Source organism: Amblyomma americanum, chromosome 10, assembly GCF_052857255.1.
Source record: "Amblyomma americanum isolate KBUSLIRL-KWMA chromosome 10, ASM5285725v1, whole genome shotgun sequence".
NCBI lineage: Eukaryota > Metazoa > Arthropoda > Arachnida > Ixodida > Ixodidae > Amblyomma > Amblyomma americanum.
The window spans coordinates 28265779-28281755 of NC_135506.1; the positions used below are offsets into that span (position 1 = coordinate 28265779).

The 15977-nt window shown below is 44.2% G+C and overlaps 1 protein-coding gene across 1 annotated transcript in view; it reads right to left on the reverse strand.

Annotated features, from left to right (window-relative positions):
• Positions 1-3456: 3456 nt before the first annotated feature.
• LOC144108102 (calcium-activated chloride channel regulator 1-like) overlaps positions 3457-15977 on the reverse strand; it is a 52148-nt gene continuing 39627 nt past the window's right edge. Inside the window, exons 13-14 of the mRNA XM_077641384.1 lie at positions 5733-5965; positions 3457-3558 (exon numbers count right to left, since the gene is read on the reverse strand). Of these exons, the coding sequence (XP_077497510.1) occupies positions 3457-3558; positions 5733-5965 (335 nt within the window). The remainder of the gene's footprint in view (positions 3559-5732; positions 5966-15977) is intronic.

Consider the following 15977-nt stretch of genomic DNA (forward strand, 5'->3'; position numbering starts at 1 on the left):
CGATACATATTTCATTTTGTCTAAAATTAGTCTATAGACAAAAAATTTACTAAATATGTTCACCCATGAAGTTATAGATCGTCTTTGGAATCCCTACAGATTTAGTGGAAAAATCTGTGGATGTTCTCTACGTTCTGTGAGAATGTTTTTTTTATGGTTATGTTATAATGCACGAATGCATTTAACATCTACATTTTCGGACCTCACCACGACAAAGCTCGAGCAAATAACACACACTCGAAAAGCTACAGGTTTGAGTGGTATTAGTGCAGGAAGCTTTTAGACACAGTTATGGGCAGAGGAAGCGCTGTGTGGTGTGCGCCGATGCAAGCGGACGGCACTGTTGCTCCTGTGACCTAAGCAAGAGAGAGGACGAAAGAGCGCGTGCCTGTCGGTAAGCTTCCTACTAGGCCATTAACACTAACGATTTCTGACTAACGTTGAGAAAACAGAAAGCACATTTGTACGTCGTACACGTTATCTCATCGATGTGGCCACGTCGGTGCTTAGAAGGAACGTAAGGAGAAAAATGCATGAGGTTTTCTTCGGTCACAACCTTTCCGCTGTTGCACCTTGTGTATGGATGACAAACACGTTCCTTCAGTGAGTAATCTAAACGCAGCGCGGATTAGCAAACAATTTGTTCGCATTTCCATGGCTTGCGCAGCGAAGGGATCGGCCGACTTTTTTGCCCAATGTCTTGCCAAAATATTAAGCTTCAAATAATTTTTCCTAGCAAAAGGATTATACGACCAAGATGTATGTTACTTAAGAAACGTTCGCAGTTGGATTAGATGTTATTCGGTTTCTATAAACTTTATCCTTTTTAACACGGACACGTTTTTGCGAGTTTTGCTCAGTTTTCGTCTAATACTCTACATTTCGTCAACAAAGTTTTACTATAAAAGCGTAATGCTTTAACGAAGATTTTGTCCCAGAAATGTGTTTAACTGGCTGCATTTGCGAGTACTGTAATAAAGTGTAAGCCTCATAGCGTTTGAACTAAAAATAATAACTAGGGGCTTTTAACACGGATTACACTTATGCAGTTTATTGCATCCTGATACATATTTCATTTTGGCTAAAATTAGTCTGAATTAGTCTATATGTACAGTCAAAATTTGAAAATGGGCGTAAATATTTCAGTTGCGAATACAGTAAGGACCACAGGCTTCAGATGGAATGAAGCGGCGGCATTAGTTGTGTCAAGCACAACAGTCTTGCGCTAGTCGCACATCACCACAACCGACATCATCACTACCGCCGTGCAAAGGCTGATCACGGAAAGAACAGCTGCCCAAAATCACTACCTGGCTGTGGAACTGCAGGGGGCACAGGAAAAAGCAAAGCTCCCTTGCGACATGCCTTGAGCACACTTCATCCCCCCCACCCTGACTTCATCGCAGCAAAGGAGACGAGTATCTCCAATCGGGCTCTGCCTGGCTATCAACCAGCGGCGACGTGACTTAATTCGCACGGCCATCCCAATCCGTAGAACGCTTACCTTTGCCTATATCCACCATTCACCGCGTCAAGGTGCACCTAACATAATATCATAGAACTGCTGCCTTCAAACGCAGCGATGGAATCTAATTTGCAGACAGTGAATGTATACAGTCCACCCAAAGCCAAGCGAAAAAACATATTGCCATATCTCGTAGCGCGTGCGTCGCACAGTCATCGCATAACTGACGAGGATTTCAACGCTGGACACAGTGCTTGGCTCTAGCAGTCCAACACCCCTAAAGGAAACACGATCAGTTCGTGGAACACCTTTAGACATCTTCTAATCATACCTGAAAAATCGAAAACAATCTGTCTATATCGGCAATCATCACTCTTCTTTTCTGGCGGTACGAAATGGTGTGCCTCAAGGCAGCATTCTGGGCCCGTTGCTTTTTAACATCTATACAAATGACATCGTGCATATTCACAATAAAGCGAAATTTATTATATGCGCCGATGATAGCGGTACACTTATCTCTGGTCACAACATAAAAAAAGTAAACAGAACAGTGCAGCGTAATCCTTGCCAAACTAGAGAACTGGTCCTCTTCTAATTGCCCCCAAATTAACCCTACAAACAGAAATGTAATAATCGTCCGTGCAAGGAACAAACCAGTCGACTACAAAGCGCTCCTAAATACGTAGGTTAGGAAATTCAAATTGTCAACAACCACAAAATCCTTGGGGCTACTTTCTCGTCGCATCTCAGCTGGGATCGGCATGTGGAAAATATTTGTAAAAAGCTCTCTTCATAAGCAGGTGTTGTATCACGATATCGATGGCTTCTCACTCACGAGAAAACGCAATTTTATCATACTCTTTCCGGTTCAGTATTGAATTATTGTAACTATTCGGGCAGCCATCACAAAAACAAAATGATAAAAATACAGGTTCTGCGGAAGAAAATGATCCCCTTTCATCTCTCTAGAATGTAACTTGCATTCTGGATAAAAAAAAAAACGAAAAGAAATGAAATGAAACATATCCGCACGACGTGCACTATATCTCGTGACGGACCCCACCTTGCACACCCCAACTGGCACAAGCATCACACGTGACACACCATTCCAGACGGCTGTGAGCCAGGCTGTGATCATGGCCTTGAGCAAAGTATTGCCGGATACGCTGGGTTATGACTACTGAGCCAGAGGTCCTGGCTAGAACCCGCCGCGGCGGCCGCGTTTTGATGAAGGCGAAACTCAAAGACGCCCTTGTACTCAGCCATGTCAGTGCACGCTAAAGTGGCTGTGAAACCGGGTCTCAACAAAGGTGCAATGTGCCTAGGACGCTAAAGGACGCCGCTTCACAAAAATCCTCAAGCAAAAATGTTTTAGATGCGCTTCGTAGAAGCTAAGTTATATGCATAATCAAAATTTGAATGTCGGCGTCCTCGCGCTTTTCCCTCTCCTCTCGTCACTTTTTGCACGTTAAATTACCGGCGCTCCTCCGTCGGCCCCTCGTACTAGACCCCTCCGCCGGCTGCCGACGCGCGCGAACCAGAGCTAGCAGTCCGCTGCTGATGTGGCGAGTGCTATATGACGTAACGAGCGCGGATTCGTTGGCCGAGCCACGATGGGAACTGTAAAGTGCGCTAGGCGCGGAAGCGGGCAGTTTTAAAAGTTGTATCGTAAATTATCGGGTCGCTTTAGAGACCTTCTACGTGGCATGAACGCTTGTTGGCCTGTACTCTACACAATGCGACATTTTATAGACAACCTCAAACTACCTTTTAGGGTCCCTTTAATGATCCCCAGGTGGTCGAAATTGGTCCGGAGAGACCCACTACGGCATCTCTTCTTCTTTCCCTCCCACCTTCCTAACTTCCATCACGGCCTGGTTCGCGTGTCCACCTAAATACGGAGAGAGAGAACCGTACTGAAACATTTACTGCGCAAACGGGTACGTCTCGCCGGTAATAGTGAGCCGCAAGCACCCGGCCTGATACTCACCTCAGGCTCCAGAAGCCGACCTCTCTGCGTTCCTGCCCGAAACCACGGGCCGCAGGGCCTGTGCTGAGTCCATCTCGCTCTTCCTGGGAGGACGATCTGCTTTCTGCCGACCAGATGAACAGGAGCCCACACTAGTCATTCGGTGAGATGGAGCCCAAAGGGCTCCTGGTCATTTAGGAGCCCTGACAGGGTGCAACTGATTTTTTATTTTAACTTATTTAAAAAAAATTCTAAGACTCCTCCACTTCCTCGCGGTTCAATATCGCCGACACCGCGACCGCGATGACAATGACGATCGCCGCTGCGATGCAGCAAACCGCAACCCAGAAGAAGGGGGACGCGACTAAATCAGACCCCTGAATGCTTTCCTTTGCTGCACCCTCAGCTTGCGTTGTGGTGACCTTTGAGGTCGGGGCCCTGGTAGCCGTTGCTTTCGTGGTGGCAGCCACTGTTGTTGTACCTGGCCGAGGGTAGTAGAACACTGGAACCACCCTCGAAGTTGTGGACTTCAACCCGTCAGTGTTAACTACTCGAGCTCCCACGTAAACCTGGCAGTTAAATTCGCCATCTTGCCGTAGCGAGGAGAAGGTGGGGGGAAGTGACAGAGTGATTGTGTGCTGGCCACCAGGTGGTTTTGGGTCCAGGTTGCCTTCGGCGACATTGGCTTCCGTGATCTCAACTTGGTTTTCAAAGTCGTAAATTAGGTCCCAGCTGTCTTTTGCGACTCGAATTTCCAGAGCGGAAGTTGCGCAAAAGGAACGCCATTGAACGGGAATCAGGGCACCATCCTTAGTAAAGTCATCCTAAGCTGTGGCACTTATATGCGCCGATATTCTTTAGTTTCCCTCGCCAATTCATGTGACCCTCCTGGCTGCATATATTGCGCGACGGAACATTAAAAGAGGTCATTCTTGGTAAGAATGCCGCGAGCGTCTGGCTGACCATCTGTACAATCAAGTAGTCGTGATGGGTCGCAACGTGAGTTAACTTTTTCGAGAATAGTTAGCCTAACAAGAGTTACATACTTATGTCGATGAAAGATACTGTGCTTTAACAGCGTGCCGAACACCGAATTATGTGTTTTTTTATTTCTATAAAGGGATGAGCTAAGGCTTATAATTGTCGCATGTTGAAACAACTCATTCTGAGAAGCACGCAATGATCGTCAATACCGACCTCGTATACGCTCGCACCTTTTCTAACGATAAGTCTGTTCTGATGAGTGCAAACAGTTGCGAAGTTATAATTATTTCAGCTGTGCTATGCTAGCAGTTTCTCACATTCTGTCTGTCATAGTCTGAAGGTTCAATTCAATTCAATTTACGTACTTTGCAACTTGTGCGTGTGCAATTCCCTGGGAACCGTTTCGTTAACTCTGAATGTTCCTTGCCCTTTTCTTTCAAGAAAGGATTGATGTAAAAACTGTCTGCGAACTTAATAATAATAAATACCTGCAGTAATATTGTGAAGCTGTCGGGGTCAGTTGCTCCGTGTCTTCGTTATAATGCCGAAAACACAAGGCACAGTACATCAAGAGCCATTTCCACCCCATAACTGCACACATATGCGCCTATTTGCTATGGCAGCTGACTAGCTCAGTGGGAACTTGTCTTTATTCGTAAATTACACGTGACATTTTTGGATTCACTGGGATATTAAATTTAAAGTGTGTAGGTTTATATGAGCTAGATGGTTCTCTGAGTGGCCCAAAAGGCAGCCACCCGTTGTAATTGCTTTTTAAATGTCCTAACGCTCTCCACAACACTACTGGATAACACTACTATGAAGACAGTGGATAGCAATACTGTGGATAAAGTGATGTTTGTATGTTAGCCTCAGTTATGTAAAATGCACCATTAGGTTTATTTAAAGGAATACAATTGCATTTAGAGAACATGTTTTCCCGCGCCTGAAAATCCTCATAATTATGCCACACTTGTGGGATGAAACTCGATTTTATGGAGCAATCATGAATGCTGCGGCAACTCAGCGCGAACTGCGCCATTGAAAAAAAGAAAAACTTTACAAATGCTTCCCTTCCTCTTTCATCTGCTGTCGTCCCGCCTTCGATGAGACTGTCTCATAAATCGTTGCCAACTTGCGCAGTTTTTCATCCATCAATACTGCACCTAAAAAGAGGATTAAGCGCCTGGAAGCCCCGAACACTTAACAAAACACGTCTTTTCTTTAGTGCTTACCCTTTCCAGACTTTATATGAGCTCCTGGCCACGTCCAAGTTAGCTGCACCAGGCAACTGTTTCTCTTTCCCGGGCGTACGTCCTTCACAGCGAAGTCCAGGATTTTTCCTGGAGGCACTTGCTTTATCGTAATGTCTTTCGTGACGTTCAAATGACCACAGGAAGCCGCTCTCTGGAAATCTTCCATAGTCTCCGCTGTTGTGCTCTTGTCTTCGGGGAACTCGTCAACAATTTCAAGCATTTCGAGTGGGTACTCGTACTGAAATTCGGGAAAATCGGACACCGGATCCCAGCTGGTTCCCGGGGCTGCTCCTGCGTGATTCGCAGTTGGAAAAGGGGCATAAGAAGAACGAGGAGGAGATTCAGGCGAGCAGTGAGTTCGCAAGCTGATCACAAAAATTATAAGGACGAATACGCTACTCCCTTAATGTGAAATCTAAGCTTAGCTCTGTAGGTGTTTTGATTTTGCGATATAAAGCTTTGCGCATTTTTATCATGGAAACTTAATTTTCCCGCCTCAACCGCTGGCTAATTTGAGGTGAAACTGCACACAGAGCTTGCGTATTATGGTAACTTCTGTATCGTAGCAGGTTTTACAAGAGCGCTTACTTATTTGAGCCGTGCATGATGCAAAAACGTAATCGCCTGCGTCGAAATCGGCGAGCCGAAACCCGTAAACACCGTTTTTTCCCTGACGCGCGGCAGTGTCGCCACCTGTTTCTGCTGCCACCCTCCGATGCTTTCGGAGAGTCACGAAAGCAGACGATACGAGCTGAAGTAGATATAGTCACTTCATAGAAAAAGATATCAAGTAATATTTTTTCGGTTCCCCGCTCTCGGCGCAGGCGATTACGTTTTTGCATCATGCACGGCTCAACTAAGTAAGTACCGTTGTCAAATTTGCTACGATGCAAAAGTTACCATAATACGCAAACTCTGTGTGCAATTCAACCGCAAACGAGCCAGTCGTTGAGGCGGGGAAATTTTTGAAAGTCTTCAATAAAAAAATACACTATACTGTACAGAGGTAAAGAAAGTGAAAGAGATGTGTATATGTGTTCAGTTACAAAGCTATTTTTCTTTTCCACACACACTCTTGATGTAACACTTCTCTTTGATTTCCATGAAGGTAAGTGGGAGAAATGTATGGAAATTCGTTCAACCTGCTGCACTGATGTCGGATTCATAAGCAAACGGTTTATACACCAGGAAGACAACGCTGCGAGTGGCGGCTGATGCCCACAGTCTGTCGCACGCTGCACACCTGCACAGCACCGCCTCCAGCGGAGAGGAGCAGGGCGCTACTGCCAGGGTAAAGCGCGTGTGTGCGCGTGCCGCTGCACGCAGACCCTCTCCCCTTCCTTAGATCCCCGATTTCGGCACATGCAGTGGCCATGGACAACGGCGCGCACCACTCTGCCGCCATCTATGAGCGTGCGGCGATAGCTTCGTTCGCTCGATATGGCCGGTATCGAAGGAAATGGACTCGAACTCTCCTCGCTGTCTTTCTCTCCCCTTGATATCCTTTTGCGCTCAGTTGCACCTCTGATGGCGTCGCGGCTCAGCCCGCAAACGGTCGCTTGAGCCGCGCTCTAATAAGTGTCGAATTACAACAAGCAGACATTGGGCTGCTGGACCGTAGTCCTTTATACGACATATGATAACAGGAAACTGCAGCACCGTGTGTAGCACCACTGCAACACCGCACCGCTACCACCCGTGGTAATGTGCGCACGCAGATGGCTCCGACCAGTTATAGGGGCAGAGCAGATCGTTGCGCACCTGCCCTCTTTGGACCATCTGCGCATCCGCAATGCGCGCAGCTTGCACAGAAGTGGCAATATAGGCTGCGTTTTTCTTCGAGTTTACAGGCACACACACAAGTTTCCCTAATATAGAAATCACGTTTGGCAGTGGCGAGCAACGGACGCACGCGCCTTGCATACCATTTTTTCGCACTTTTTTCAGGACATATCATCCGCTGTCAGGTTGCTCCAACAACCAAGCGCTGCTTCTACCGTCAGCGGTAATCGGCAACGCCCCCCGCACTCGACAGTAGCAGTGTCGAGCGACGGCACCACCCTTGCACGGCTTGCACTTCCTTTCGCGCTTTTTCCGGGTTGGTGGATTCTTGCTTCCTGCGTTAGCTCTGTGTATCGACTCTGCTGCTGGAAAACTTTAAGTAAAGTGGTTTCTGTACGAAATTGTTCTCGATGGGAGATACAGATTATGAAGTTTGCGCTGCTTGCAAGAGAGCAACTGACACTCCTGAGAGCCTAATCACATGTAAAGAATGTCAGTACTCATAACATGTAGAAGGCTGTTCAGGAATTCCTCAGTCGGGCATGCCAATCTGTCATGGTTCTCACTGAGCATTCCACTGTCCAACGGGCAAAACAGGTTCATCTCGCAGTGGAAAAATGGCACCCGCAGCCAAGGTTCCTCCTTGTTGCATTGGCTCTGCATTCCTTCAGCTGTCAAAAACTAAACAGTTTAATGTTACTGATAGAAAAAGTTGATAACATTGAGCAGTCCGTTCAGACAATGTCTGGCCTCTTTTATGAAATCATGAAACGTCTGGACAATGAAGACAAGGAAATCGCGCACCTGCTAAAAAAATGGCACAGGTTGAGAAAGCGCGCGTCGATGAACAACTCTCTCAGCTCACCCTTGATTTGAACGGGCTGGAGTATCGTAACAGAAAAAAGTACATACAAATTCATGGTGTTTCTGAAACTGAGCATCAGAATCTCCTAGGCACAGTTAACGATGTGGCTAAACAATGAATGATGCCGATATTAGTAAAATGAGCGATATTGAGGCATGCTACCGGCTTCCGGCAAACGCGAACAATATCAGCCATTATTGTGCGCTTCCAGCGACCAGCTAAACGAAACCAATGACTTCGAAACAAGAAAGATTTCGTAGAGATGGGTCAACGCGTGTACCTGTGTGAAAACTTTACCCAAAGAACAAAATCCTTTTCAGGTTTGTTTGGTGTTAAAGGTGCTTGTTCGCCGAAGGAAAGGTGACACGGCTCAATTAAACGTGTTGAATGTGAATGTAAACTTAATTGCGGACTTGTAATAGTAAGCAGCTATCGTTCGTGAACGCTGCACACAAAGGCACACCAATATATATCCTCTACCATGTGAAATTCATACCATGAACTGGAAATGCCATACATAATTAAGTTTTCATTTAATTTCTCGATCAGTCAGGGAAAATTTGAGATCACTGAGGTAACCACCTTTGGATTAATGCGAGAGCATTGATGCCTCCTTGGCACTCGTCGCCTCTTTGCTTCTTTATTTTCTTTGCCCCCCTGGGCACTGACGGCTTAGACATACGCCCACACAACGCGCAGTTAAGCAGTACGGCCTCAGCGCGCGAACACAGCATCGGCACGCGGCAACGGCGAGAGAGTGACTGGCGTACAAGCGATGCGCCGAAGCGGAATTGGCTGTATGCTAATTTCAAGTTTTTTTTTTTGGTGCGCCGTCGCTCTGTTTCTCACATGATCGTGACGTCACATCAGCAAACCGCCAAGGTTGTAGCAGCGACGGCCTTCATTACTCATTACTTTCATTACTCTTTAACTAATTGACTGCGTTTCGATTAACTGCGCAGTTTCCCTCGTTTCATCTCAGTATTCATTTCGTGTGTTCAAATTTTGCGCCACTCTTGCCCCGGCCCTGCCTACATTTTCGAAACTTTTGGGTCTAATTAAGTATTCAGCCGATTTCAAAAATTTTTGTTCGTGCAGCATCCTCACATCATCTCTTTTGATTACAACCCCTCCTTTAGCGCTGCCTCCTCTGAGTTCCCACAAATGCTGCGGACACGTTTTTGCGGACACGAAATTTTCAAGATTGCCTAGTAAAGCTTTCGCTATAATATGCGCTATGAATTATCTATGTTGTAAAGAGCTGTGGTTTTGTAGCGAAAGCTACACTACGCTAGTCGGAGCGATTTCGCCCGTCTTGGCCATCTGCTCCTACTGCGCAAGCGCGAATTTCGAAGCAGGTGTGCCGTGCGTGACGTCACTGCTGCGCCGCCGCTACGACGGCCGCCGACTCCGCCGCCTCGCGCCCTCACCCGCTGCTCGTTGACGCCAAGAGTAGCTATGCGCACGGCCGTCGGTTGCAAGCCATGTTAGAAGAGAAGGCTTGCTCGTTGCGGCAACTTTCGATACGTATAATAGGCATAGCAGAGTTAAGCCACAGCAAATTCTTTTGATGCAGTTATGATTCAGAGACTTGGCTGATTGACAGCGATAATATGTTGTGTTGGGTTTAATGTCACCTAGGCAGCTAAAGCCATCATGCGCCAAGCACGAGGTATACAAGTTTACTGCAGAATTGTGTAAAAAATGTGAAGTCATCACTGGTGTAAATGGCTTAAAGTGTCGGTTTTACTACCTAGTGATGCCAAACAAGACTTTTTTTTAAATGGACATTGGTGAAAGCTGTACACAATTGTCGGGTAACCTCTGCAGCCATCCTTGCCTGCGCAAGGATGTCGAGGCTCCCAACAAACCGACTAAAACTAGACCTCAGCCGCCTTCTCAGGAATGAGAAATTGGCTGAGGTGCGGTTAAAAAGTTGATGGTTATAAAATGACTACTACAAAATGACTGCAATTTCTTTAAGAGGCCTGCTCTCTTTAAAAACTAAAAAACCCAAGAGTAATTTGGGATGGAATGGTGTGTTCGTTGTAAAAACTGCAAAATGTTTTTTTCCCCAGTGTTACGAGTTTTCAGTATGAAAATAGACATGGTTTATTGTTAGCTCATCTTTGCATAATGCGCATTGGGGCTTCTCTTGTTTTGTCAATAGGAAGTTACGTGTCAGGTGTGTATGTGCTCAAAGAATACGACAGATAATCACTTCCTTGAAATGTTCTTGGCGGGTGCAGGACTTTTATTCTCTTAAACTGGTTTTAAGAAGTGTATTTTGTTGTCTGCTTCATTGTCCCATGCGGACTGCCGTTTTTCCTTATTTCACAATGTACCAATTTCATGCAATCTATAAATAGAATAGTTACTTTTTCAATTCGCTTGCCACGAGCCTTCGCAGCGCAGAGGGCTGCTCTCTCGTTTCCCCTAATTCCGGTATCACTCGGCGCTCGGAAAAGTTTTATATTTTTCCTTGAGCTTCGACTTCTGTTATGTTGTGTATGCTGTCACCGAACATGGGAGTAGTTGCATTTCCAGAATGTAGAGCTGTAAATAAGCTGAGGGAGTGTGTGTAAATAATACTGCCCTTGAGGTTCTCATTTGATATTTTTCTTACGGCTAGGCATAAAACGTGACGCTAAGCCGTAAAAATATTCCCGCACTGTTGAAGTCTGAATGTTTCCGTTTCATGTCCACGCGCTACTGCGCTTCCTACGTAGGCATCCGTTTTTGAACCATATGTAAAAAAGTCCGTGAAACCATTGTATTTTTCCTCGAGTGCTGGAAATTCTTGCAGTAGATGTTGTCGCGGAGTATATCATTTGTGAAATGGCGTAAGAGTGAAATCGCATATCACAGGAAAATTGTACCATGGATGCAGTGGATCTCGTCTATGTGCAACGCTAGGTAACATATCTAGTGCGCCGAGATTGTGGCACGTCTCTTCAAAACGCAAGAATAGTGGTACGGTAGTTTGTGGTTTGTTGTTAAAGAGCGCTCTAAATGGGTACTTTGTAACCATTTCGTAATAGATATGTTTTGGTAGGGAACGGATTTTTAGAATGTATCAACATAAAGACATAAAGATAAAGACTGTTTATGGGGGACGTCCTGCATGCGCCAGTGGAAAGACGCAAACCCAAATTATGCTCTGGATCTAGTCGTTTCAAGTAGGACGGCCTTGCTGAACCATACACTATGCAGCTATAGTCTAAGCAGGATCGTGCCACAGAGCGATAAATTTGTAGAACGCATACCCGATCGGAACCCCTGTGTTTGCTTGCGATGACTTTCAGTGTGTTCAAATACTCTGACGCTTTCTTTTTCAGCGCATCTATGTGAGGCAAGAAACTAAGTTTTTTTGTAGAAAATTATGCCTAGGAATTTATTTTCATTTTTTTCAAGTAGTTCAGTATTGTTTAGGTCTAATGTGGGATCAGCTTGTAGGCCCCGTTTTAGAGAGAAAAGTAAGGCCACTGATTTCTGTCGAGAAAAATGGGGTCATTTCTTTCTGTCCATGTTGCCAGTTTATTTATTGTAAGCTGTATTTTTCTTTCGCGTGTAGATATGTTGGATGATGTGCATGCAATCTGAAGATCGTCAACATAGACAGAATACATAAAGGACATCGGGACTATTTTCCTAATAGAATTCATTTTTACTACGAAAAGTATAGTATTTAAAATACATCCTTGAGGTACTCTATTCTCCTGTATAAAATTCTTTGAAAGGGTTGAGCCTAGGCGCACATGGAATGAAAGGTTGGATAAGATGTCTTCTCAGCAATTCAACATTCTGCCTCGGATGCCAAGCTCGGCAAGGTCTTGGAGAATTCCGAACCTCCAGGTTGTGTCATATGCCTTTACTAAGTAAAAAAGACATCAAGACAGCGTTGTTTGTCTATAAAAGCATTTCTGAGATATTCTGTAGACGAACCAAGTGAAATTTAGTGGACCATTTCCTTTTAAAACCACAGTGGTTGATTTTAGGAACTTCACAAGAATGAATGACAAATGCTAATCTGATTTTCACATCACTTTCAAAAGCTTTGCGAGGCAACTGGTAAGAGCTATGTGTCTGTGGGGGAGGTTGCTCCTTTCCCAGGTTTAAGAAATGGTACAATATGAGCTTTTTCTCGGCTGCGGGTAGTTTCCCTGATACCGAAAATTTGTTAAAAAATCTAAGAAGTGTCTCTACTGCTGACTAAGAAAGATGGGCCAGCATTTCATAGTGTATGTGACCGGGTCCTGGAGCGGTTTTTTTGCCGGCAGATAGTAAGTACTGTATTGATTTCCTGGAGGGTAAATAATGTATTCTATTGTTCATTAGCACCTCCACTTGTTGGGAGTCTGTTTTTCGGCCATGTTTTTGTGTTTTAGAAATGATTGGGTGTAATGTGACGAGCTAGAAACTGCAGCGAAGTGCTCCCCTAATATATCTGCCTGTTCCCTTATAATTGTTTGCATACCAGGTTTTGTCAAAAGCGGAATTGTGTACGGTGCGAAGCTGTCATTCAATTTTCTTACCTGTTCCCACATTTTTTTAAAAAGTGATTTGACTATTTATGGACGACACATACTCTGCCATGATGCTTACTCGGCACTGCGACGGCCGTACCGAGCTTTAGCTCTTGCCTTTCTAAAATTTACTAGGTTTTCGTGTGTGGGGTTCCGGCGAAAAATACCCCAAGCTCTATTCTGTTGTTTTTTTGCATCCTTGCAGTCTTGTGTGCACCAAACTTTATGATTTTTCCATATCGATTCCCGAAGACTTAGGAATAGCCAATTGTGCGGCAGCTACGATACAATCAGTGAACTTTTGATTTGTGTCATCAATGGCAATGTCTTCAAAAACTTTTTTCTAAACTGGCGTCTGATCTGAAAATTTGCCAGTCAGCTAAAGCGAGCTCCCCGCGGTGCGGTTTTGTCGGCGTGGTTTCATGTGCTGATATCACTGATTTTTATGGGGAGGTGATCGCTACCATGTGAGTTGTCTATGGCATCCTATTTAAAATTGTTAAAAACCGATGAACTAAAAGCCAACAGCTTATTTTCCGGGACGCTGGAGAGCAGTATGTAGTTATTTATTTATTTATTTATTTAGGACATACTGCAGGCCCAGTGAAGGGCCCTGGCAGGAGGGGCACAATAAACACAATACAAAAAAGCACAAAACAAAAGTCAATGAACGGCCTGTTCAATGGCATCAACGTCAACTGTTGATGATGGTGGTAACTGATTCCACTCGGTAATGGTGCGGGGAAAAAAAGAGAATTTGAATATGTTAGTTCTGGCAAAGTAAGGTTTTAACGATTCAGTGTGCCTGTTTCTTGTTGACCTGGACGTTATCGGTTGGAGATACAAATCGGGGGCCATTGACAGTTTGTTAGTTTTCAATAGAAAGAGAAATCTTAACCTTAATATTCTACGCCGAGTTTCAAGGGACTGTATATTATGTTGAAGCAACAGAGCAGATGGTGAGTCAGTGGTGCGATATTTAGAAAATATAAACCGAACTGCTTTGCGCTGAATTCTTTCAAGGACATTAATGTTAGTCTTTGTGTGAGGATCCCAAACAGTGCATGCATACTCAAGTTTTGGTCTAATCATGGTGTAATATGCCAATTGCTTAACGTTAGGGGGAGCTAGTTTTAACTTGTGCCTAAGAAAACAGAGATTGCGAAATGAAGAAGAGCATACGGTTTCAATATGTTTATTCCAACTAAGATTATTCGTTAGTGTTACTCCTAGGTACTGTATTCTTTGACTTCTGAAAGGTGCCGAGTGGGAAGATTATATGAAAAGAAATGACTGTTTCTTTTATTAGTAATCCGCACAAATACTGTCTTGTCAGCGTTTAGTTCCATCCCCCATTTAACGCACCATACACTAACATTGTGTAGGTTATGATTAAGTAAAATCTGGTCGTCTTGAACTTTAACTTCATTAAACAAAACACAATCGTCGGCAAACAACCTAATTTGAACAGGATGAGAGATGATGTCTGTAATGTCATTAATATAGATAAGAAACAGTAATGGCCCAAGGACACTGCCTTGCGGGACACCAGAAGTGACTGGAAGTTTGTTAGAACAATGACCATCGATACTAACATATTGAAATCGGTTAGATAAATAAGCCGCAACCCAATTAACAATAAAAGAAGGAAGACCTATAGTTTCTAGTTTATGGATAAGCTTATTGTGCGGAACTAAATCAAAAGCTTTCTTAAAATCTAGAAATATGACATCTATTTGGCCGGAATGGTCCAGAACTTGAGCGAAATTGTGAATTACGGATGTAAGTTGGGTGACCGTAGAAAAGCCTTTGCGGAAACCATGCTGGAAAGCCGATAATTTGTTGTTGTCATCGAGAAATGTTTTAATGTAATTGGCTACGATATGTTCAAGAAGCTTGCAGCATGAAGAGGTCAACGATATGGGACGGTAATTATTAAAGAATGCGGTATCACCTGTTTTGTGTATGGGAACGACACGGGCCACCCTCCAATCGGGTGGTAGACTTGAAGACAAAAGAGAAGCACGAAAAATGATAGCAAGAAAGTGCGAAACCATCTCAGCATAACGATGTAAAAATGAATTAGGTATTTCGTCAGGCCCAGGAGTTGCTTTTGTTTTAAGATTCAAAAGCATTGCAAAAATACCAGGTTGAGAGACGAGATCGTGCACAGGCTGGGAACAAGAATCACGAGGTGTGAAATTATTTGCAGATTGGGAAAACACACTGTGAAAATATGAATTGAACTTGTCAGCAATATCTTTTTTGTTGGTGAGCAACGTGCCCTCATGCATCATCGCAGGCAGGGATTTTTTTTCTTTGCTTAAATAATTCCAAAATTTCTGAGGAGCGTTACGAATGAAATTCGGCAAAATGTTTTGAAAGTAATGTCGCTTAGCAGCCGCAACAGCTTTGTTCAAAGAAGCCTGCTTCATTTGAATGATGTTGTGAGGGACACGGGCTCTTCTTAAGCGTTTAAGTTTTCTTTTGAGATGCAAGATTTCTTGCGTAATCCAGGGATTAGATTTGCCACTTTTTTTAGCTCTTGATGGAATAAATTGGTTGATACAATATGTGCATATGTCTTTAAACTTGATCCAGAGATCAGATGTGTCAGTTCCGACAAAGGTGCTGAGACACAGATCTAAACAATCTAATACACTCTCATCCCTGGCACGTGAGAAATCTTTTACAAGTACGGTTTTGGACGGTACGGCACATTTATCAGCGACGAAATCGCAAGTGAAATACACCAACTCATGATCAGATAGTCCTTGATGGATCGAAACTGAAAACATTTCAAAAGAGCGGTTCACAAAAATCAGGTCAAGAATGGAAGCAGATGAGCCATGAATACGTGTAGGTTGTCCAACTACCTGTTTCAAATTGTGACACAGCATAATATAAATAAGTGCTCAGCATTTGCGCAGTGTCGTGAATTAGATGAGGCCAACTCCCAATTAGTGTTAGGTAAGTTAAAATCACCGACAAGAACTACGTTTTTATGTTTGAATGATGACATGTGTTCCGACAAATCGCGTAGAAACTGAGGAGGGGAATCTGGAGCTCGGTAAACAGCAAAAAGAAAAATGGAACGGCCCCTAAAAGATAGCTTTAGGGAAATGCTTTC